This window comes from Kryptolebias marmoratus, linkage group LG7 (genome assembly GCF_001649575.2).
Source record: "Kryptolebias marmoratus isolate JLee-2015 linkage group LG7, ASM164957v2, whole genome shotgun sequence".
Taxonomy (NCBI): Eukaryota; Metazoa; Chordata; class Actinopteri; order Cyprinodontiformes; family Rivulidae; genus Kryptolebias; species Kryptolebias marmoratus.
In genome coordinates, this window is record NC_051436.1 from 13,202,838 (window position 1) to 13,226,300 (window position 23,463).

The window sequence follows — 23,463 nt, forward strand, 5'->3', positions numbered from 1 at the left end:
TTTGGTGGCAGACGATGTGTACTTTAAATCAACTTAATTTAGTTTAATAATGTGCTGTTATTAACTCATTTGATTATATATTAATACTTTATAAGCGCAGCAGCAAAATAATAGAGTTTCTGCAGAAGGGTTTCATTTCTTGTGCCTGTGCATTTTTTTGCATTTATCAAACCAGCCTGTGTGTAAATAAGTTACCTCATATGAAGATAATCTTGTTTTCCCAGCTGTGATCTTGTGACCTACTGTAGGTGTAGTTGTTTACCAGCTATGCTTGCTTCCTTGAGAGTCACCACGAAACATTTTAGTCTAGATCTCTTTGCCTCTCTCTCTTTTGAGCGTGTCAGGAGGGTTAATGTAGTAGCTTTCAACTTTGTGTGCCTACTTTGTTACAATATTGCTTTTAAGAGTATGTGAAAATAATAATTGTTAAACAATAATTTTACAACCTTTATGATGTTATTTTAAATGTAAAGTAATGGAATGCAGCGTTCATTTTGTTCTAAAGTTACACAACATGACAAAACAAAGAAAATGGAGTCGACCCACCATGTGACTGGTTTCATGTGACTTCTGGTAAAAAGTGAAAGTAAAAGCAAGTCACTGCGCTTTGACAGTGATAGGTTTCTCAACAAAGAGCAGAAGAATTGATCTGATCCACAATGAACGATCAGGACCAGAACGAGAAGAGATACGACCCCAGAGACACAACACTGAGATTTGTCAACAGACCTGATGATCTGGATCCACTGCGTAAGGACTAAAAACTGGGCAGCAGTTGTTGTTCTAATGTTCTTATTTCATGTTTCTTACTTTCAATTTGTGCATAATAGCTCTATCTCAGTAAGTGCATAGAGTAAAACAAAGCAGATGTGGGTGTTTTTCTCACAATGTGTGTACAGTATTTGCAGCAATGCTGAGTTTAATGTCTGTTCTCTGCCTCTCAGCCCCCGATGAAGGAGATCAGGGTCTCCGATCAGAGATGTCCTGTGGTCACGCCGTCACTCCTCAGTCTCTCACCGGATGGTGTCGCAGCCTGCTGGATCAGGTACTTTCCACCTGTTCAGTCAGTCAACATGTTGTTATGACTTCAAAGTAAAGATTTATTGTTTCTTTTCTCTTTAAGAACCTCCAACTTATAGAAATTTTCATCAACTCTTTGTGTTGGTCCAATCTGATGTTGATGATTTCCTTGTTGTGTTTAGAGGCATACAAAATTCCTGCACAAGAACAAAGATTACACCCAACCCCTTCATATTTTAAGAAACACAAGCTTTCTTTTTGCTCCTTTCAATGATTCAGAAACAGCTAATTAATTGTTCAGAGCCTGTTTGGTTACTTGTTCAACTACTCTCCTTTTGGCATGTATCACACTTTTTACAGCTAAATAAATGTCCTTCACTTCATGTTTGAAAAAAACTTTGCTTTTTTATAGTGCAAACAGCTTCAAGTGATTTCTACTGAGACATCTGTATTTGCCTTGCATTTGATCAGGTCTATTTCTGGATGTTTCAGAAATATTTCTGGATGTCCTTTAAAAACATTGTATTTGAGAGCATTTGAGACATTATCTTGTTATAAAGGTTGTCCCCTTTTCACCTTCATCTACTTTTAAAAACTGCAGGGTTTGCTTCCAGAATGTACTAATATTTAGTTGAAACTATTACTTCCTACCTCTCTGCAAATAGCATAGTGGTGGGGCTTGAGAATCCTCATAATCCTGAGGGCTGGCCTCAGATGAAGGATAAAACTTAATAAAGAATAACCACAAAAAACTGGAAAACTGGGACATCTTCTTGGAGCCAGGACTGAAATAGAAGCTTACCAACAAACAAGTGGTTGCCAGTTCTTGATTCCTGTGGCTCAGCTAGGCCCAGCACAAAAAAGCTAAACCTACCAGGAGTTGCTTACAATGAGAGATTTCACGCAGGTGTGGAGACACTCTCAAGCCCCCAGAAAATGGACACCAAATAAGCCATGTTGAAATCCTAAATTGCAGACAGAAGGGATCGACAGGCATCTGCTTAGAATGTCTCCTGTCTCTTCTTTGTCCTGCTGGGAGACCCAAAGGCAGACCCAGATCTTTTCCCTCTAGCCTGCAAATGCATTCTGAGCTGCAGAGCCTCATTAGGCTCAGGCATTTCTGGGTTTCCTACCTGGATCTGTTAAGGGGAAGAGGATGGATGGATGGATTTTACTGCCTTTATGTTTGAACTGCGTTCAAAGTCACTGGCTGCAACTCAGGCCCAAAGCATGATTAAATCAACACTGTACTAAATAGTCATAGTCATCTTTTTTTCAGATTTTTCAAAACATTTTCCCTTAAACAGGCATTTGCTCATTTTTGTTTAAAAATCAACAATCAATATGACTTGTGATTAAAATGTGGCCAAGAAATATCAATTATTGGAAATTTAAACTCAGTTGTACAACATCCTGACCAGTTCTGCACATAATTCTCTGTGTTGAGCTGTTTATATGATGAATATGTCTTCAATTTTAAGGGTCGATATACATTCAAGTGCCCTGCCTTAAAGAAAGGAACCCTGCAACAGTGCGGTGCAGTGTGGCCTTATCAAGAAGTGCGCCGTTTAGCAGTCCTGACCGCTGAAGAAATGCAGCAGTTTGAAGAGAAAATTGCTCTTCTGGCTGCTACAAAGTACTGCGAGTTTAAACCAGTAAGTGTTTTTCAAATTTGTTAAGAGTTCAGAAATCTTTCCAGAAGTTTCAGCACCAAAGGTTTCTGAAATGTTAAATTTTATGTTGTTGTTGTTTGTTTGTTTTATTCTTTCTCTGACAGTGTCCTGGTTGTAAGACCTTCGTTGAGAGACAAAACCTGACTAACCTCAATGTGCAGTGCTTAGTGTGCAAAGCAGATAAAAAGAAAGTGTACCAGTTCTGCTGGCAGTGTTTGAAGCCATGGAAAGGTCCAGCTCCACGCTCGGACAAACCTCCATACCTGTGTGGCACAGAAACTAAATATACATGAATGTAACAGTTTTATTTTCCCTGGGATTTAACAAAAAAATGTAAGATGTTGTAGGTCTTTTTATCCATTAAGAGCATTAAACAACATTTGCTCTGTTTTGTTCTTATAATTTGCTCTTCACAAACATAATTGAAAATTGTTTCCTAACACCTGATTTATTTTTAATAAAAGAAAATAAAGAATAATTTTGTGACCAAGAAATCAAGGTTTTCAGCTGCACACATAAATGTAAAGCTTTTTGTTTTGGGACAGTAAGGGGGCTGTACTGGTGTAGTGGTCGGTGCTTTCACGTCACAATAGAAAGATATTCAGATCAAATTTTGGCTCAGGTTTTTCTGCCTGCAGTTTGCATGTTCTCCCAATGCAGAGACTCTGGTTTTTATCCCACAGTTTAAAAAAATAGAGTGTAGGTTGATAGGTGGTTTTTAATTGACTTTAGGAGGAATGCATTATTGTGTGGTGTGTCTGTAATTCATTCATTAACCTTTATTTAACCATGCAAATCCAGTTGAGATCTCTGATTGCTTTTTCAAGGGAGGCCTGGACCTGAAGGCACCCTAACATGCATGTTTTTAGACTGTGGAAGGAAACCAGAGCACCCAGAGAAAACCCACACAAACACAAGGAGAACATGCAAACTCCATGCAGAAAGACCCCAGGTCCAACACGGGGTTTGAACCCAGGATCTTCTTGCTGTGAGGCAACAGTGCTAAGCATCTGCCAGTCAATTTACCAGTGACTTATGCAGGGTATAACCCAGCTCTCATCTGCTGACTGCTAGGACAATCTACAGTTTCTTTTCATCCTTGATCAGGATACTGTTGAATACATCTACTAAAGGTTCTTTGATTTTAGTCACATCAGTGGTTGAAGCATTCGGCCAGGAGAGGTCATCAGGTGAGATCCAGCTTCCACTGCACATTTTGATCTCCAGACTACGGGCCTGCAGTGATGGTTAGTGCCCATCTTCTCCTGGCTTCCAGCTCAATTCTGCCTCCTACTTCAGAGCCAACAAGAGGCTCACTCTGCTACCTCCCCCCAGCCTGCTCACCACACTCTTATTCTCACCTCCTACATCTCCAGTGGCTGTCAGCATTCTCTATATTGACTGCAGGGAAGCCCCTACAGCCTACATTCATAGGAAACAACCAGATCTTCCACCCTTTGTCCCTGCATTGCTGGACCAGGTCCTGCTATTTTGTGGCTATTCTTTCTGAGGCTTCTTCACATCCATTGTCCCACACGACTATTAGTTCAATCAGGATTCTCCTCTTTGCCACCTCAGATCATAAGACAATGTCAGCCCTCAGGGTGACTGGATGATCTGGGGAAAAACAAGCTTCCACCTCAGGACTACCCTCATCTCCCATGACGAATAAGTATAGAAAATAATTTAGTGTGTGAAGTCAATATGAATAAGTTCAAATTTAGAAATTAATAAATAGTCCATTTAACTTTGAATGGAAATAATTTAAAACACCATCATTTATCCACATCTCCAATATGGTGCCTGTAGTCAAATGTACAAATGAGATGATTTGTTATTAGACACTTCAGAAAGAGATGGAGCTTTCTGTAACACCAGTTTCAAAATAACACTGAACAATAACAGGACTGAAGACATGTCTACACAATAAAAATGGTTTATAAAAACCATAGCTACACAAAGATTTCACTTATTTTATGTATAATCTATAACAACCTGTAGCTGAAACAAAGCTGTAAAACAGGGGTCAACAGACTGTCATTCTAATATCATGGGACTTTTTTTAAATGATAGAGAAAAACTAAAAAAAGTCTTTTTAAAAAATCTTTTTAATCTGTAGCTTTTGTGTTCATACTTCATTTGTGTCAGATTCCTAAAACAGGCAAGAGTGGAAAATAATTATTATTGTTATTTTGTATTACACACTACAAAAACCCACAAAGAAGACACTAGACTGCAGAAACGGTGGCAAATCACTTTAGAAACAATAAATATTGGGTTAAAGTTGCGGGAAAGTTGTGGTGTTTTGGACAAAGTTGCAAAAAGTTGCGATTTCACGATGTTTGCTTGATTTTGCGTTAATAGTTGCGATCACAACATTGCGAAATCCTGGAGGGTCTGATTAGAGTGAAAATACAGCTGAAATGATAAACATAATAATGTTTAATTTGAAGGTAAATTATACATTCAAAAAAGTTAAAAAACACAAACAACTGGACTTCTATTCTGTAGTTGAAGACGTTTCGCTTCTCATCCGAGGAGCTTTCTCAATTCAGAAATAGAGAGTGTGGAGTTGGGCTTTTAAAGCTGAGATGTGATGTAAGCTGCAAATTGCAAATTGTTCTCACTCTCCTAACAATAGAGGATCATTAGGGTCCTTGTTCATGTGACTCACTGAGTCACATGAACAAGGACCCTAACCACCCTAACCACCCTAACGACCCTAACGACCCTAACGAGCCTAACGAGCCCCTGCGGAAAAAACTTCTGAATCCTTTTCTTATTTTCTTAAAAATTAACTGTAGGATGTTAAAGAGAGTGTATCTCCTGGTGCACGTTGCATGTTTAAGGGATTTGACACAAATCAAAACTGATAGATAACCTATAATAGCTGCAGAAACAAAACAAAATAAATTTTATATCTTCCATCGTTGCACTTTGCAAGTGTTACATTTACTGAATACACCACTGACAAAACATGTTTAGAATTAGGTCAAACCCACTGATTTTTAATTGCTTTTAAGTCAGAGAAAACTCAAAAGACACATATTCCAATTTCAGTTTCATAAAGCAGACATCCAGATTTCAAAGATGTCATCTCTTTTTATTTTGCACAAACACAAAGAAATGAAATGTGATCCATATTTTATTATAATAAAAAAGGGCTGAACAATAAAACATGATAAACTGCATCACCAACAAAGTCTTATAATTCTATCCTTTCAGCCTCACAAGTATCTGATCTCAAGTGATCCAGCATTGATAAAATATTGAGTCATTTGCCTCAGAGGCAACTGAAATGTGTGCTAACAAGAACAAATATGGATTATCGTTTAATCTGTCTTTTCACTTCTGTCAGTCTGCCCCTTTTATGATTTTTCACTGAAAAGGGGAAACACATTAAACATGTATTGTTTGAAACTCTATCAGCTGTTTCTAGGTCTACATCTGGAAATCTTTTCAGTATGTGAACATCTGGCTGAGTTTTCTTGTTAGCTTTTTTAGCTTTTCCAGAAGCTTTTTTAGTTAGGTGTTGTTGATCAGATGAAAAGGTCTCACTGGGGTTTGTAGTACAAACACTTGCTCGTAAATTGGCCTTTGTTGTCTTTATGTCAGACTTCACTTTAATATTTGCTTTATTATATTTTACATTCTTTTCACTGCCGACAAATAAGGTTTTCTCTGCATTCTTTATGTTTGTTGGCCTGTTTGACTGTTTTATTGTTTGACTGTTGGACTGTTTTATTGGCCTGCGGAATAAACTTCTGAATCCTTTTTTTATTTTCTTAACATTAAATCTTGGCTGCTCTGAGCTGTGTTCTCTGTCTGCAGCTCCCTGTAATCCTCGGCTTTCCTTCTCAATTTTTCCTCTCCTGTCAGCTGTCTGGTTTTCAGTCAGCCTTGCTCTTGTTTCTGATGATGATACACTATGAGAAGCATATGAATCTTCATCATCAATTTTCTGACTTCTAGTTTGTCTCTTCAAACCATTGTTTTGTGTTTTAGATGTACCACAAACTTTTTGTTTACTGTCTATCCTCTCTTGATCTGCTTCACCTTCATGATGGGGAGGTTTTGTATTAAATTTTTTTCTTCTTTCCAAATGTTGATTATTTAATCTGCTCTGATCAGCATCATGAATCTGGACTCTATCATCAGTGATGTCTTCCTTTTTTTTCCTCTTACTGTTTTCTTTCCAGTTACTTTTTCTTTTTATGACCCCCAAATCATGTTTTGCTTTGTTTTGTTCACTTTCACCCCTTGTTACACTGACCTGTTCAGGTGTATAAGTACGATTAACATCTGATCTCATCTTTTTAACCTCAGTTAGCTTTCCATTGCCCAAATTCTTTTTTTTTTTTTTAACCTGGACATTATTAAAAAGCAGATCCCCATCTATTTGGTCATCTGCACTGTTCTTCTCTGTAGTCACAGTTTTGGTTTTGTTAGAGCTGACTGTTTTTGTGTTATCAGCCTCCTGTGCAGAGTTCTCACTGGTAGCAGGGTGATCTTCATTTGTGTACTTGTCCTTTGAGTCTTCAGGACCAGAATCTGCAACATCAATTAGACAGAAGATCAAAATAAATATAGACATTGTTCCAAGTAGTTTGATCCTGTCATTAACACCACACATCAGTTAATTCTCACTGAAATATCTGCTGATTCTTACCTTTCTTTCTGTAAAACAGAAGATAGGCACTACTGGATCTACAGGCAGAATAAACCAAAAATATATTAAATATCAATCATTTCTACATGTAGGCTGTATATTTGAGTAAAGTTTATGTAACAAAACAAGCAAAAGTCAAAACAGACAAAAAAAAATTATTGTTTTAATGTCAGCTCATTTTGATTTTATTGCTTGCAGCAAATTAAAAAAGATAACAACTGAAACTTTTTTACCCCTTTGTTGTGTAAATTATTCTTTTACCAACACAACATTTATTTGAGAACAGAAGAAACCAGTAAATGTACAAACAATTGTTTTGAAATATAAATGCTTTAAATTGTTAAAATCTCATAGAGTTTTAGCTGTTGTACAGTTTAAACTTCCTTTATGTTATTGTTTGTTTCATTATCAACCAAATGTCTTTGTGATATGTCTGGATTGCAGTCGGGTCGGTTCACCACAGAGCAAGGCTGTTGTAATGAGAGTGGAAACTAGTTTGGCGTCTTTCTAAATTAAGCAAAGCCTTTCCTGTAAATGATGCAGTTCAGACAAAAGGGTTTGGCTCCAACATGAACTCAAAGTGTAATTCTACAGTGACAATGTTCTTTTTAAAAGTGCTCCTTAGTTCATGAAATGATTTCCAAAACAAAGTTGTGTCAATAGAAATCCTCACTGCAGCTCACAAAGATTACAAACATTCAGACTTTGATTCTTTCTTGTTTGCAGGAATTATTCCTAACTGCTATGATTCTTATGATATAATTTATCACAGATGACAAAAATTTTAGGGCTAAAGTGTGAATTTACTTTAGGTTAGGGTTAGTCATGTACTGGTAATAGTTAGGGTATGAGTAAGGGTTAGCCTACAAAAATGAATGGAAGTCAATACAATGCCCTAATAAAGAAAAAAAATACTTATTTGTCTGTGTTCTGGTTTGCCTTCTGTATGTTTTTTGATGTCATGTTTTGATTATTTCTTAGTTCATTTAAATCTGTTATGTTGTTTTACATTTGGCCTACTCTTAAATTGTTTTTGATCTGAATTCTTGTTACTTCCTGTTTTACTGTGTTGAACTCTTTCCTATGTACATTTTGGTTGACTTTGCTTTCTTAGTTCACATCTGACCTCTGCTCTGTTGATTAGCACCGTCAGTAATAAGACTCATTGTTTCTTCATTCTGTTGCTAGATAATTGTTGTTGTTTGATTATTTTCTGGATTCCCTTTCTTCTGGCATCTTTGGTTAACAGTGGGTTACAAAAGTATTCAATCAAATACTTTGTGAAGCCATGTCTCCATAGGCTTGGTACATCTAACCACTGGGATTTTCATCCATTTTTTCATGACCAGTCTGCTATATTTCTGTCAGGCTGGATTGGTGCTGCTTGTGTTCAACAATCTTTAACTCAAACTAGAGATCCACAATTAGATTGAGGTATGGGCTTTGAGTGGACCATTTCAGGACAGTTAACTGGTTCTCCTTAAACCAATGGACTGTTGCTTCAGCAGTGTGTTTCGTGCCATTATCCTGCTGGGAGGTGAACCTCTGCCCTAAACTCAAATCTCTGGGAGACTCCAAGAAGTTCCTCTCAAGAATTTCTCTGTATTTTGCTCCATCTACTTTTTATTTATATCTGACCCATTTCCCAGTTTTTGTTGATGAAAAGCATTCCCACAACATGATGCTGCCACCACCATGCTTCACTGTAGGGATGGTGGTTCCAAGAATGATGAGAGGTGGCAGGTTTGTGTCAGACATTGTGTTGTCCTTGACCACAGCACTTTCCTTCACATGTTAGGAAGAAAGTGCTGTGGTCAGATGAAACTAAAACGTATTGATGTTGCCCTCAGCCTCCAAATTTTGCAGAAAGCTCCGTGGAGCTGCTGATGTCTTGTTTGTTACTCAGGTGACAGCTGACAGTCTAATGGAGGCTATGTTGTAATGTCAGGTGTGAACTATCAGATTTAACTACTTGTGAACACATTATCCAGGCAGAATCATTTTACCAAAAGTCAACCACCTCTAAAACTTACATTGCAATGTTCTTCTTGTCTGGGAATGGACTTTCATCAAGCTGAAAAAAACAAATCAATTTTTTATTAAATCTATGCCTTCTTTTGGAAAAGGCTATATACCTTTACAGCACGCTGGAGCAACTTTTAACAACACTGAAAAAAAAAAAAAACTGCTACATCTCACCGGTGTGACTCTGTCATCATCAAAGCTGAACCATCTGTCTTCATCATCCTGGGGCTTAATGACTGCTGTGTAATGTCCACCTGTCAGATCACCAATATGATCCACGGCTGCATAAAGTTCATATGTCTGATTCTGTTCAAACAAATATATAGATGTTAAAATGAGAATTAAAAAAATAAATAGATCATATCTAAAACAAAATAAAATACAGTGAAGATTAACCTGTGGTATCTTCAGGGTGTAGGGAACATCAACAATACAGCTGATTTTGACATATGACATGTTCTGATAGCTGAAGTCAAACCTCTTCAGGAGGAGAATCAGAACATCTGGATGATGCTTCATGACATATTTCTGCAAAGAAAAACAAAACAAACACCCCCAAATAAAATGTAAGAATGTTGTTCTGCTTCCATTATTTTTGTCTCTATCCAAAAACATCTGAGACATATTTTATTATTTACAGTACTCACACTAGTAGCATTAACTTTGGTATCACATTTGTCACAGTACATCTGCTTTTCTCCGCTGAAATCTGAGGTTTTGAAAAACTCCTCAATGCCATTTTCCTGAAAAATGCACCTGTGTTTAGTTTTGAGGAAAAACAATCAAGCACCAAACAGTGTAATAAAGTTTTTAAAATGTCTTTTAAGTAGAAAGGTTTTCAATAAGGAAAATAAACTTTAACAACTCGGACCATCAAAGCACAATTTCTAGGAATAATTAGAGATTATAAAAAGTTTTTAATAGTCTTACAAAATCAACAACAGCATAAAGGAAAACCTTGAATCTGAAGGTTTGTTTGTAAGTACATACACTATTTGCCAGAAGTATTCATTCATCCATCCAAATCCTAATTGAATTCAGGTGTTCCAGTCACTCTCATGGCCACATGAGTATAAAATCAAACACCTAGACATGCAGACTGCTTCTACAACCATTTGTGAAAGACTGGGTCGCTCTCAGGAGCTCAGTGAATTCCAGCATGGTGCAGTAATACGATGCCACCTGTGCAATAAGTCTAGTCATGAAATTTCCTCACCACAAAATATTCCACAGTCAGCTGTTAGTGGTGTTATAACAAAGTGGAAGTGGCCATAAAATCACAGAGCAGGCTCAGCAGACGCTGAGGCTCATAGAGCACAGAGGTCACCAACGCTCTGCAGAGTCAACAGCTGCAGACCTCTAAACTTCATGTGGCCTTCAGATCAGCTAAAGAACAGGATGTAGAGAGTTTCATGGAATGGGTTTCCATGGCCGAGTAGCTCCAAGCCTTCCATCACCAAGTGCAAAGAGTCGGATGCAGAGATTTGAAACACGCCGCCACTGGACTCTAGAGCAGTGGAGACATGTCCTCTGGAGGGACGAACCACGCTTCTCTGTCTGGCAATCCGATGGATGAGTCTGGGTCTGGGTCTCGGTACTTGTCTGACTGCATTGTGCCAAGTGTAAAGTTTGGTGGAGGGAGGATTATGGTGTGGGGTTGTTTTTCAGGAGTTTGGCTCGGCTGCTTAGTTCCAGTGGAAGGAACTCTTAATGCTTCAGTGTACCAAGACATTCTGGACAATTTCATGTTCCCAACTTTGTTTAACTTAGCTCCCACCTTTCCAATCATATTAAACTCTATGGATTTAGAATGGGATGTCACTCAAGTTCATATGTGTGTTTGAAGGAAGACGAGCGAATACTTTAGGCAATATAGTGTATGTCTAAAATAATTTCTGTCAAGGCTTCATTTAATGTCAGATTTCAGGTATTGTACTTTTCCCTTGAGCCTCTGAGGAAGTTCAGAAGTACTTCAGTGTAATAAATAGTTTACCAGTTTAACAAGATGGAGTCATAGTATTTATATGGTAGAATGGGCTTTCTCTTTGTGACAATTAAATGGAAGAAAATATAATATTTCTTTTAATTTTTAAAAGCTTTGTTTTCTGATATAAGAGTCTAGTTTTCAAACAGTCCTGTGCTAAACTGTCATAAAATCAGTCCGTGGTGCTTTATGTGACTAAACAAAGTGTCTCACTGAGCTGCGACTGTTGGAGACCCTAAATTACAGAAAACTGGATTTTTCCATTTCAGTCTCACTGAATTCTGAGTGTTTGCAATTAGCTAGCTGTGAGGCTGCGGTTTGAGTGGCCACTTTTAGAAAATCAGGGACTATTTTTGTGGGTACATTAGTTCATTGTCCAACTCTATGACATCACCCACACATTGGCAGCTGCCCCCATGTTTTTAAATATAATAACGGAGTACATTTTTTAAATGAAGATAGGCAGATTTGAAACAGTTTATTAATTATCACTTATCATGTTTTTATACACAAACATGTTTTCTATCAGTGGAAAGCTTGTGAAAATACAGCTCTAGCACTCTTGAGATGAGTTGGAGATACCAGCAACAAAACTGAGATGGGTTTTAGACCGGTTTGAGACACTGGCAACAACTCTGTGACTGTTTAGAGAGAAAATTTGTCACACAAATTTTTTTAACATGAATGTTCATGTTAAGCGACAAGATGGTGAGCCTCTGTGACTCACGCAGACTAACTAAGAACCACTGCAAATGTTTCCAGACATAATTCAAGACTACCTTGTAAATGCTGTGCTTCACCTAGTTACCACTAGTTACTAACAGCTGCAAGAGTGATACTTTTTTTTTTCAATTCTTGATTGCAAATATATTAAATAACAACCTAGCATTTCTTGAAGGAATGCATATTGTCCACTGCCTTCCATGTCAGAGTTTTATACTAAGATTATCTTATATTGAGAAATGACAGTGTTGTGGATGTTTTGGGTACAAAACAATGCAAAATGTTGCAGATGACTCTCAGCTAAAGCTACACCAAATTTTATAAGATTATTATTAGTTACAGCATTTTTCTGTCGGAAATGTCGGGGTTTTTTTTTTTTTGGTGTTTTAGTTTATTGTTTTTATTTGTCTTCATGTTTTCTGTTCAGGTATTTTTGTCATGATTTGGCTTTTGTTCTTTATGTCCTTGTGTGCTGTCACTATTCACTCCTCCCCAGTCACTCTTTGGTCTTTCTGCCACGCCCATCTACACCTGCCCCAAGCCTTGATTATCTTCGATCTTTGCCCACTTTCCAATCACCTCCTCTGTTTTAAAAACCCGGTCATCACTTCCACACCCCGCTGGTTCATTGTCCTTTGTTATCTGCCTTGTTGCCATGCCTCGTCGCCATATGCTCTGTTTGGGTTTCGTCTCGTCTCGCCTCAGGTCTGTTTATGAGCATTTCAGTTTGTTAGTGTTTTTTGTATCTAGTTTGTTTGCTGCCACATGAGCTTTTTGTTTCTGTTTATCTTTTATTTTAAAATAAATTAGTTCTATCCCCGCTACAAAATGAGTCTGCACTCTGGGTTCACCTCCTTCCCCCATCCCCCCTCCTGACAGGAAAATTAAGTAAACTCCAAAAGCTATTCCGTTGCAGTCATGCATTAATGATTACTTTCTGAGTTTCATTAAAATTTGTCCACTGGTTCATGAGATATTTTGCTAAGGGACAAACAAACACACTCAGACATAGGCAAAAACATTATTGCCCACCCCAGAATGACAGGTGATAATAAGATGTGAAAATATGTCTACTGAATTATTAATACTGTCAATTTTGATAAACCAGAAAGGTTGTAGATCAGATTTTTCACAGTCTGAACTAATCTTCAAACATCCTGTCAATAAAAACACTGAGAAGTTCACAGAGTGTCAGATTCTCACCACGCTGTAGTTTTCCCTGCAGGAATTCACCAGTTCAAGAGGAAGATGCCAGAACGGTACATCTGTGTTAGTCTGTGTCCCACAACAAGGACAGAAGATCCTGTGGCTCATCTGTCCATGGAAGATCTGACAACACAAAGAAACATAAACCTGTGAAGAAAAGTATTTTTTCCTAATCAAAGTACTGTTTTTGTTTTGAAGAAGTCTTTACCTCTGCTGCACTGGGACTGGTCATCCGTAAAATCCTCTCAAGGTATTCTGCAGCATCACGTTGTTCATACACTGAGACAAAAAAAAGAAAAGTCTTCCTGAATATTCATTTATAAAACTAATGTTTAAAAAAGAAACAAAATTTGTGTTTTTAGCTCATATTTATTGATCAGAATGATTATTGGAGTTAATAAATCAGAGCTAAATAGACATAACAATCAATGCAGATTTACAAACTGATATAATTTCATAAAAATCATTGGAAAAGAATGTGAATGTTGTCATACTGTACCTCTGTCAATGTGCAGTTTCTTCAGTATTTTACATGTGTCTGTTGGTTTTTGCAGTAATTGATCAAACAATTCTTTAAGATGAGGATCAATTAAATCAGAGTTAGGATTCTCATCCACAAACCTAAACAAGTAGAAGTCAGGTGTGTTACACAGGTACTCGTTAAAATGAATTTTCAACATAAATGCAACAACAAACCTGTCCACAGCTTCTCTGAACTCTCTGGTCATGAACAACACCTGCAGCACACTGTTCAGGTAGCAGGTCGCTCCCTCTCTGATCAAGCCGTGGTACTTACCTACTGGGAGATTTAAATAAAGTGAAAAAAAAATGCTAACACAAACAGACATACAGCATTCAAACGTAAGGCTTTATGTAGTTTGTTGTGCTTTGCTGGGATAATTTGATTTAAAGTCCATAAAACAATTTATAAAAGAATATTCGACATCAAACAAATCTTGTGTTACAATAATCAGACATTTTGAGGTAGCCTTGAATTATGATCTGTGATAATCGTGAAATGCGTGGGTGCTGATTTAGTTATCGCAGAGATAATTTATACACATCATTAAAGCATTTTTATGCTTTGATGATCTGTATAAATTGTCACGGATGGTCACAAAGTGCACATGGTGTTGTTTGCCTTTTGTGCCTTTGATACACAGACACCTGCTAACAATAAATAACTGCTGATTTCTCAAAGCGTTAGGTACAAACTTTTTTGCGACTTCAGCATATGTTGTGCCACTTTTTAGCCATTCATATACCAAAATATTCAACTCTTTGCACATATTTTCCTCATACGAATACATCGAGACGTCTCTTTGAAATCTGCTTCATGATACTTGTTCTATTTTTGTTTTTACATGCTGCATTAAGCTTTTAGCTTTTAGCTTGTGTTCTGCTTCTTTTAGCTTTAACAAGTCAGTCTCAGCTTCCTCAGCAAATTCCAGGAAAGTCATTTAGCATTTATATTATATTTTCACAGTAAATGTAATTTCTCTAGTTAGTTATTTACTACTATTGTTGTTGCTGTACAGAAATCAACATATTATTTGTTGTTAGGTGTTTGTGTATCACAAGAAGAAAAGCAACTACAACACTATGTGCACTTTTAGACCATCTGTTTTTATTATTTAATGACATGTTTAAATTGTTTCTGTTTATCTAAATTTATTTCCTTGCACAAGTTCATGTTATGATTTCTGGAAATGTCCCTGTTTTCCAGCAGCGGTCATGTTATCAGGGTGTGTTTGCTCCTTAGTGCAACTTTGAAATAATTTCTTCACACAGAAGTTGATTTTTTTTTTTTACTCAATTCCTAGCAAAACTTTATTGACTATGATAATTTAAAAAAAAAGTCTTCTATAAATGTTTTAAAGTTGTTAGGTATGTTAATAAGTTTAAAGCAATGCAGTAAAAGATCACAAAACTTCCCTAAATATAGTTTTCCTGTCTAAAACCCCTGTGACTGTAATCTGTCATGGCTTCTTTCAGAAGGGACAAATGCTCTAAGAAGGTGTCTGAACAATAACAAGTTCTTAAGTTGGTAGGTTTTTAAATATTCAGATTTTGAATTTTAATTTAGCTCTCAGATGGTAACCATTAAATCTACAACTGAACAGCTTTTAGAGTCAACTAAATTCAAGATGGCTGCCACAGCTAATCAACCTTAGCTAACCTAAAAATGGCAAAAATTTGGTCAGCTTTACAAATATTGAGCTAAAATATGACACAGTAGTAGCTGAGAGGGATTCCCAACACATATATTGACTGCTAACGGACTGAAAAGTTTCACAATATCACATTATTGTGCATTTTGTTATTTTCAAGATTTAAATAAAATGGCTACAACCTCATCATTTGTCAACATAAAATGATCTTAGTCTAAATCATTGATACAAATGGCAGAGGGCAAAATGCATTCCTTCAAAGAATGCTAGGCCTTTAATTTGTTCTGCTTTGTGTTTATGTTCATGTTTATTAAAAGTTAACTGAGGGCTACCTCATGACTAGATGAATTAACAGATTTGTTAGGTTTATAAATGTGCTTTTAATATAGCATGTGCTTCTTGTTGTTCTCAATTGAAATATTTTTTTGAGTTTGGCAAACTAGTCTGAGACTGAGAGCACTTTAGGTCTCAGGTATGTTAACGTATATATTAAATTCTCTGTTGTATTTGGCACAAAACGATTAAAATCTGTTCAGAAATGTTGCTGAACATAAATACTGTTATAATTCTTTCTTCTGGGGTCATGTTGGGGGTAAATGTTTTGGTTTATTGAGAAAATTAACTGATGGAAGTGAGGTGAAACCCCCTAACAATAAATTACAGATAATTCTATAATGACATTTTGTTTTTGTCACAAAGGGTTCATGAATGCAGAGTAAATTGTGGCAGGAGTCGTTCAGTGTTATCTAAAAAGCTTGTTTTCTCAGATCCACAGCACATCATCTTATCCGGAGGGCTCAACGAGCTGCAGGAATACAAACCACTGTGCTCCATCCTCATGTTCGGGTTCTTCTGAAGATCAGTTCAGTCACACCATGCTGTTACAAAGACATCACTATCAGTCAAATGCAACTATAGGTTTGGCAAATCCTCTTGACAACCAAGAAAAAAAAATGAATCCAATCCCTTTTTTTTAATTCCCCAGTCTTTGTAATGCCATTACCCCCACCTATTTACATTTGGTATCATTGAAAAGCCCTAAATGTCCTCTGTATATAACAAAAGGATTCAATTTAGTAGTGTGCAGTGGATGTGAGATATCCAGGTTTTCAAACGTCCTCCACAGAGGACAAATTTGAACTACTGGTCGTCAGGAGAAGCACAAGTGAACAAACAAAGAAAACCCCCTACCTTCAGATTTACAGTTCACAGACATCCGTCAAAGAAAAAACAACTTTCCAACTTCTTACTGACACTCGCAGAGTTTTTTTATGTACTGGTTCAATGGTAAACCACTCAAACACTTCCTCTTTCGCTTCTGTAACAAAAACAATATGCTGCATTCAGGGTGCGTCGGAAATGTCGCTTTTAAACGATTCGTGGCAGAAAAGCTTGTTATAAAGGCTATCAGTGTCCAAACCTAATAGTTTTAACACTGATAGCCTTAGTTAAAGCTAAGAATACAGATGGTTAATAAGTACAAATTAAAAGATCTGCAGTGGGGCTTGAGTGCAGTATTTACAGGAACTGGATTAAATTGATAAAAAATTCTAATTACATCACATTAACTGTAAGTAGAGAATCACATTAAAAATAAGCACACAACTTTTGGTTAATTGTAATATTAGTTATCAGCCACTGCACTGAAAGACAGGCAATAATGTGATTGCTTTATGTCTGTATTTGTTTGTCTGTTAGCGAAATATCTCATGAACCACTGGATGGATTTTAATGAAACTCTCAGAAAGTAATCATTTTTTTAAATATTCTCTTGAAGAGGTCAGTGATGGGATTCGGTGATGCACTGCTGCTGACATCAAGTACACAACTTTGACTTGTAGTTAATGACCTAAGGAACGATTATAAACAATTAATGTCTCACCTGCTGTAGATAGCAAACTTTTCACCAGACTGACGAGCTACTGACTAAGTGGATTACTGTCTTCTTACACAACCTTAGTTGTAAAAACTTTTGTAGCAAACATTATTTTATAACCTTCGCATTGTGTCATCAGTTTCATATTTCACGTTATTCTTGGCAGAGATTTTACAAAGTGCATCAGATTGCACCAGAAGTGCTACAGCTAGCTGCTTCTACTCTTTGCACTTGTAAATAACGGCATAATTCTATGTAAATAACTGTGTAAAATGAAATTGGCTGTGATGTAAAGGTTTCTTAAGAAGCAATTGTTTGAACCTCTATGAAATCTTTTAGATCGAACCTGTTTTGAAACAAGAGGAATTTAATTTTGACCTGGCCATGCTGGGACTAGCTGTTAGCTCAAATAACCCATCAGAATTTAACTGTTTTTAATTTAAACTGGCTTTTTTTTTTCAAAGAGCTATCTCAACAGGTAAGACGTTAATTGCTCATATATAACCTTTCTGCAGACGCCCATCTCAATAGATTAGTGGTTTATATAAGGTTTATAGAAACACAAAGTTTGAGGAAATCAGTTTAATTTTGTGCAACAACAGAATATTTGATTTCAAACATAAGAAACATTACAATCAAACAAATAAAATAATAAATCTTTTGCATTTGTAAACAGTCACTGGAGGAGGTGGCGGGCGCAGCAGGAGGTGCAGGTGGTCTCAGTCAGGCCGTCAGTCCTCCAGGGACCCGAATCACCATCTGGATGACAGACTGTTGTTGGATTCCATATTCAGACAGCAGTGTTGTGTCTCCTTCCAGCATCTTATCTGCAAAGATCAGCCTCAAGTTCTCCTCCCCTGGACACACACAGGAAAACAAACACACACACACACACACAGACATAAAGTAGATATTAGTTGAAGACTTAGTCATAATACAATGCATGCAAACCACCTAAAGAAACAAACATTGAGCAAATACCATCACTACATTCTATCCGCTGGTGCATCCGAAGGCTACAGAGCAGTTTTATCTTAATTTGTGTGTTATTTAGTATTTTGTAGATAGCATTGAGTGACTTCGTCTGTAGCTTTGTCATGTAAAGCTGTGTTAAATATTCAAAATGAAGCTGAATCTCCACAAAAACAAACTACATCGGAGCTCGAACAGTTAACTTTATGACAGCCTGAGCAACGACTGGCATAAGGTTGTTGTGCAAAATATACTTTCACTTTTAACTCCTAAGTGTATTTGGCTCTTAAAACATCAGTTTTTACTTAACTTGTGTGACTTGTATGAACATTATTACTTTTTAAACAAATATTTCTCCTAATAAGCACGCAAAAGTTTAATTGAAAACTCAGGGACTCACCCGCCGTCTCTGGGAGTTTCTCTGTTATTTTCTCCTTCAGCTGACGCACGGTCATTTTCTGCATCTGCTCCTCGGTGTTGCAGAGGTCTATGAACATCTTCTGCCCCCTCAGACCGTGAACCACGACCTGGTAGATTTTTCCCATGTTCCTGCTGCTCTCTGTGCTCCTTCTGCCTCTGTGCTGAACGACTGAAGTTCCTGCAGTTAGTTTGTATTTGACAAAACAAGTTCTGACGTCAGAGAGAACAAAAGATTCTTTCACTTTCTATTTCATAAAAAATAAAAAAAGAAGAAAACAACGCCTTTATTGTGTGAATGCTGACACTATTGTTCTCCAGTTTTTTTAGCTTTCTATACATAATTTGCAATCTAATGAGATTACTTCTACATACTTTGTGCTATTTTAGCCATTCCTACATCAAAACATTCAGCTCATTCAGGAAATAGTAGCTGTGACTTTTGGTTTTTGTAATTTTCATACTTTTCAAAATATTTAACTTTAATTATGAATATTTTCTTAACAGGAACACATTGAGCTCTCCTCAGAGCCTTTAAAAACATTGTTTCTTGGAAATCTGCTTCAGCAAACTTGCTCTATTTTTGTATTCTTATGCTACTTTTACCATTTAGGTTTAACATCATTTGAAAAGTAATGTAATGGAAAATTTTAATGTTGTTCTTTTTAATAGTAAAATGTATAACAATAATTGTGATTTTTGCCTGCACAAGTGAAGACTTAATGAAGTTATTCTTCTTCTAACTGTTAAGGTTTGAAATGATTTTGTTCTTTGTTCTATGTGGGAACTGAGAAAAACTCTGGTCCTGCCTTACTCATTTCTGCACCTGGACTTGACTGATTTGTTCTCAGTGATTCCTCTCCCCCTGTTATTATCAGATATTCTTTGTGAGAAACGAAGCTGCTCAGTAACTATGTAAAAGTGTGGCTGAAAATGATGTAATGAAGTTCAGTGAGTTTGGGTCTCCGAACGCTCTTTTGCCTTCGGAATAAAATTCTTTTTCAAAGACAAAGATCCATCTTTCTCCTGATTCTCTGAAACAGACATCTTACTACTTGTTGATTATTTTTTGCTGCTACAGTATAATAGTCACAACTACTACTGTTCTGGTACTTTTACCTTCTAGTTAGCCTTATTGCTACTTTTAGCTCTTAGTGAATCTTTTGCTACTTCAGCTTTTAATGACCCTTTTATTACATTTAGCTAGCCTTTTGTTACATTTAGCTTTTAGCTATCCTTTCCCCTACTTTTAGCTGGTGCTCTGCTTCTTTTAGCTTTAACAACAAGGTTCAGCTTCTTCAGCAAAGTCATTCAGCACTCAGCATTCACGCCATGTTTTCACAGTAAATTTAATTTCTCTAGTTTCAATTATTTAATATCAGTGTTGTTGATAAACTTAGTACTTTCTTACTTTGAGAAATTAACATTTTATTTGTTGTTAGTAGATGTTTGTGTATCACAAGAACAAAAGCAACCCCATGTTCACTTTGAGACCGTTGTTTTTATTATTTATTGAATGTATTTCCTTGTATGAGTTCTGGGAATCACCTTATTTCCCAGCAGCAGTTGGGTTATCAAGGTGTGTTTGTTATTCTTGTTTCTTTAGTGCAGCTTTGAAATAATTTCTTTCTCAGGCAGTTATAACATTTATAAATAAGTCTTTTATAAATGTTTTAAAGATGTTTGGTATGTTAATGAATTTAAAGCAATGCAGTAAAAGATCACAAAAGTTTCCTAAAATAAAGTCAAAGTTGCCCAGAGCATTACTTTTGTTCATGTAATCATTTATTCAAAAGAACTGACAATCAGACAGTTTGGTTTAATGTGACTTCTTGTAAGTTTAAGAATATAATTGTGGAAGTAAGTGAAAGTGAAAGCAAACTCTCTGAACCCAGAGAGTGACGCAGCTGCAGCAGCAACTTCAGGGGGAATTTACTGAGAGCAGACAAAAGAGGTTTGGTACTGACAAGAAGCAGAAGAGCTGATCTGATCCACGATGAGCACTCAGGACCAGAACGAGAAGAGATACGACCCCAGAGACACAACACTGAGATTTGTCAACAGACCTGATGATCTGGATCCACTGCGTAAGGACTAAAAACTGGGCAGCAGTTGTTGTTCTAATGTTCTTATTTCATGTTTGTTACTTTCAATTTGTGCATAATAGCTCTATCTCAGTAAGTGCATAGAGTAAAACAAAGCAGATGTGGGTGTTTTTCTCACAATGTGTGTACAGTATTTGCAGCAATGCTGAGTTTAATGTCTGTTCTCTGCCTCTCAGCCCCCGATGAAGGAGACCAGGGTCTCCGAGCAGAGATGTCCTGTGGTCACGCCGTCACTCCTCAGTCTCTCACCGGATGGTGTCGCAGCCTGCTGGATCAGGTACTTTCCACCTGTTCAGTCAGTCACCATGTTTTTATGACTTCAAAGTAAAGATTTATTGTTTCTTTTCTATTTAAGAACCTCCCACTTATAGAAATTTTCATCAGCTCTTTGTGTTGGTCCAATCTGATGTTGATGATTTCCTCGTTGTGTTTAGAGGCATGCAAAATTTCTGCACAAGGACAAAGATTACACCCAACCCCTTCATATATTAAGAAACACAAGCTTTCTTTTTGCTCCTTTCAATGATTCAGAAACAGCTAATTAATTGTTCAGAGCCTGTTTGGTTACTGACATGTTCAACAACACCCTCTTTGGCACGTATCACACTTTATACAGCCAGATAAATGTCTTTCACTTCATGTTTGGAAAAAAGAAAAAACTTAGCCTATTTTCTGTGCAAATAGCTACAAGTGATTAGCATTGGGACATTTGATTTTGGTCAGGTTCCTTTCTGGATGTTTAAAGATATTTGAATTAAAAGCCTACTGTGGCCATGCAGTATTTTTGAGGAGTATTTGTTTTTTGTTTTTGTTTTTCTAAAGTTTCCTTTTGCTTTCTCATTTAAACTATTTTACTATTAAGTTCCTGTTTTCCTCTTTTTAGGAATAACAGGCATCATGTTTGCTCCTATTAGTGTTTCAGAGAAATGTAGGAAATCGTTTAAAACAAATGTTTGGTTCATGTTTACTGACTGTGATACCCGCTACCAGTAGTAAAATGTGTCAAACATGAGCCCATGATGAAACCAGAGGATAAATACTTGCCCTCCAATGCTGCCATGGGTCACTGGAAGCAAAAATTTTTCCACACAGCTGATTTGAAACAAACAAGCAGGTCTTCAAGCTCCTATATTTAGAGTGTTTTTAAAAAGTATCATCCTCTACTCCTTCTCTAGTGAGCAAAAAAGCAATTTATGAAATGTGGTCTTTCTTCTAAATGATTGCCTCTGACTAATGTATACTTGATCTGATCATACCCCGCTGTCAGTGCTGTGATGGCACAAACAGATGTACCGCTACACCCCTGCTGGAGAACATCCCAACCAGTTTCACTGAATGTTCAACTGCTTAAATGACGAATATGTTCTAAATTTTCAGGGCCAGTACACATTTAAGTGCCCTGCCTTCATTAAAGAAACCCACCAACAGTGCGGTGCAGTGTGGCCTTATCAAGAAGTACGCCGTTTAGCAGTCCTGACCGCTGAAGAAATGCAGCACTTTGAAGAGAACATCGCTCGTCTGGCTGCTGCAAAGTACTGCGAGTCTCAGTCAGTAAGTGTCTTTCAGATCTGTTTTAAATCAATATTAGAAACTGCAATCAACTTTCTGCAATGTTGAACACTACATTTTTCTCTGACAGTGTCCTGGCTGTAAGTCCTGTATTGAAAGAGAAGACCTGACTAACCTCAGTGTGCAGTGCTTAGTGTGCACCGCAGATAAAAAGAAAGTGTACGAGTTCTGCTGGCAGTGTTTGAAGTCGTGGAAAGGTCCAGCTCCACGCTCTGACCGCTGTGACAATGATGGCTGCATCAACCATGACCTTGAAGTGCTCAGGACCTGCAAGACCACCACTTTTCCTGAAGTGAATGGGGTCGATGCCTGTCCCTCCATCCGGGCCTGTCCCACCTGCGGTCAGAAGGTGGAGCACGACAAGACGGGCTGCAAGAACATCATCTGTCCTCGCTGCCAGGTGGAGTTCTGCTTTGTGTGTCTGAAGCTGACTCCGGAGTGTCTGGACACGAGTTCCTACTTCATCCCCTGCAGCGATGGTGTGGCTCCCAGACAAACCTCCATACCTGTGTGGCACAGATGCTAAATATACATAAACAATTGATCTTCTATCCTTTGATAGTAATATTCTCAAAATCTGAATATTTGATATCTGTTCTTGTTCAGGTTTAAAACCAATTTTAAACAATCTCTACAACTGAAGTTACTGAAGTTTATTTCTTGAGACCTGATTTTTTTCTGATATAATGTGAATAAAGATTCATTTTTAACCAAATGCGTATTTTATATCTGACCCAAACAGGTGCATACATCTTCATACCTCACCTGTAGGCTGGACACACTGAAAGGCAGCAGCTCATTAGGAACATAGCAGTGGCGGGCCGTGCAATTCACACCTAGGCCTTCAGTAGAGCTCCGTCTGAATCAATCCACCCTCAATAACAATTTCAAGGCTATAAAAAACATCTTTTTATGCAGAAATGCAGTATCAGGAGTTGTTGCATCGCAGATAGATAACTCGTTTAGCCAGAATAAATGTATTTACTGAAGAAACAAACCCGGGGTGCACAAATCTCCTACTGCAGCTTCAGCTACGACACACGTAAAAAAAAA

The 23,463-nt window shown here is 37.2% G+C and overlaps 2 protein-coding genes across 5 annotated transcripts; one reads left to right on the forward strand and one right to left on the reverse strand.

The window, feature by feature from the left end:
* Positions 1–527: 527 nt before the first annotated feature.
* On the forward strand, positions 528–23,119 carry LOC108245909 (probable E3 ubiquitin-protein ligase RNF144A). Of its 2 annotated transcripts, none has more exons than XM_037976457.1 (4): positions 528–750; positions 21,018–21,118; positions 22,219–22,392; positions 22,481–23,119. In XM_037976457.1, exons 1-4 carry the CDS (start codon positions 660–662, stop codon positions 22,934–22,936), a joined length of 822 nt encoding a protein of 273 aa, XP_037832385.1. In that variant the 5' UTR covers positions 528–659; the 3' UTR covers positions 22,937–23,119. The 2 variants fall into 2 exon arrangements, with proteins under 2 accessions (XP_037832385.1, XP_017288656.1); XM_017433167.3 differs by lacking the exon at positions 528–750 and adding an exon at positions 20,639–20,823.
* LOC108245906 (probable ubiquitin carboxyl-terminal hydrolase creB) lies at positions 5,748–16,801 on the reverse strand. Of its 3 annotated transcripts, none has more exons than XM_037976455.1 (12): positions 16,663–16,801; positions 16,293–16,349; positions 13,997–14,096; positions 13,800–13,921; positions 13,509–13,579; positions 13,298–13,423; positions 10,035–10,130; positions 9,784–9,915; positions 9,562–9,693; positions 9,396–9,436; positions 7,363–7,400; positions 5,748–7,244 (listed from the first exon to the last, which is right to left on the reverse strand). In XM_037976455.1, exons 2-12 carry the CDS (start codon positions 16,309–16,311, stop codon positions 6,019–6,021), a joined length of 2,103 nt encoding a protein of 700 aa, XP_037832383.1. In that variant the 5' UTR covers positions 16,312–16,349; positions 16,663–16,801; the 3' UTR covers positions 5,748–6,018. The 3 variants fall into 3 exon arrangements, with proteins under 3 accessions (XP_037832383.1, XP_037832382.1, XP_024865618.1); XM_037976454.1 differs by having other exon boundaries at positions 13,997–14,099; XM_025009850.2 differs by having other exon boundaries at positions 13,997–16,349; positions 16,663–16,772.
* Positions 23,120–23,463: the final 344 nt, after the last annotated feature.

Bases quoted from the DNA above. Each gene is read 5' to 3' on its own strand.
- LOC108245909 (XM_037976457.1), top strand. From the start codon at position 660: ATGAACGATCAGGACCAGAACGAGAAGAGATACGACCCCAGAGACACA. The intron at 21,119-22,218 runs GTACTTTCCACC...CTAAATTTTCAG, and splicing joins GTCGCAGCCTGCTGGATCAG to GGCCAGTACACATTTAAGTG. The intron at 22,393-22,480 runs GTAAGTGTCTTT...TTTCTCTGACAG, and splicing joins AGTACTGCGAGTCTCAGTCA to TGTCCTGGCTGTAAGTCCTG.
- LOC108245906 (XM_025009850.2), bottom strand. From the start codon at position 14,148: ATGTCTGTTTGTGTTAGCATTTTTTTTTCACTTTATTTAAATCTCCCA. The intron at 13,580-13,799 runs GTACAGTATGAC...TTTTTGTCTCAG, and splicing joins GAAACTGCACATTGACAGAG to TGTATGAACAACGTGATGCT. The intron at 7,245-7,362 runs GTAAGAATCAGC...TTGATGTTGCAG, and splicing joins TCTGTTTTACAGAAAGAAAG to ATTCTGGTCCTGAAGACTCA.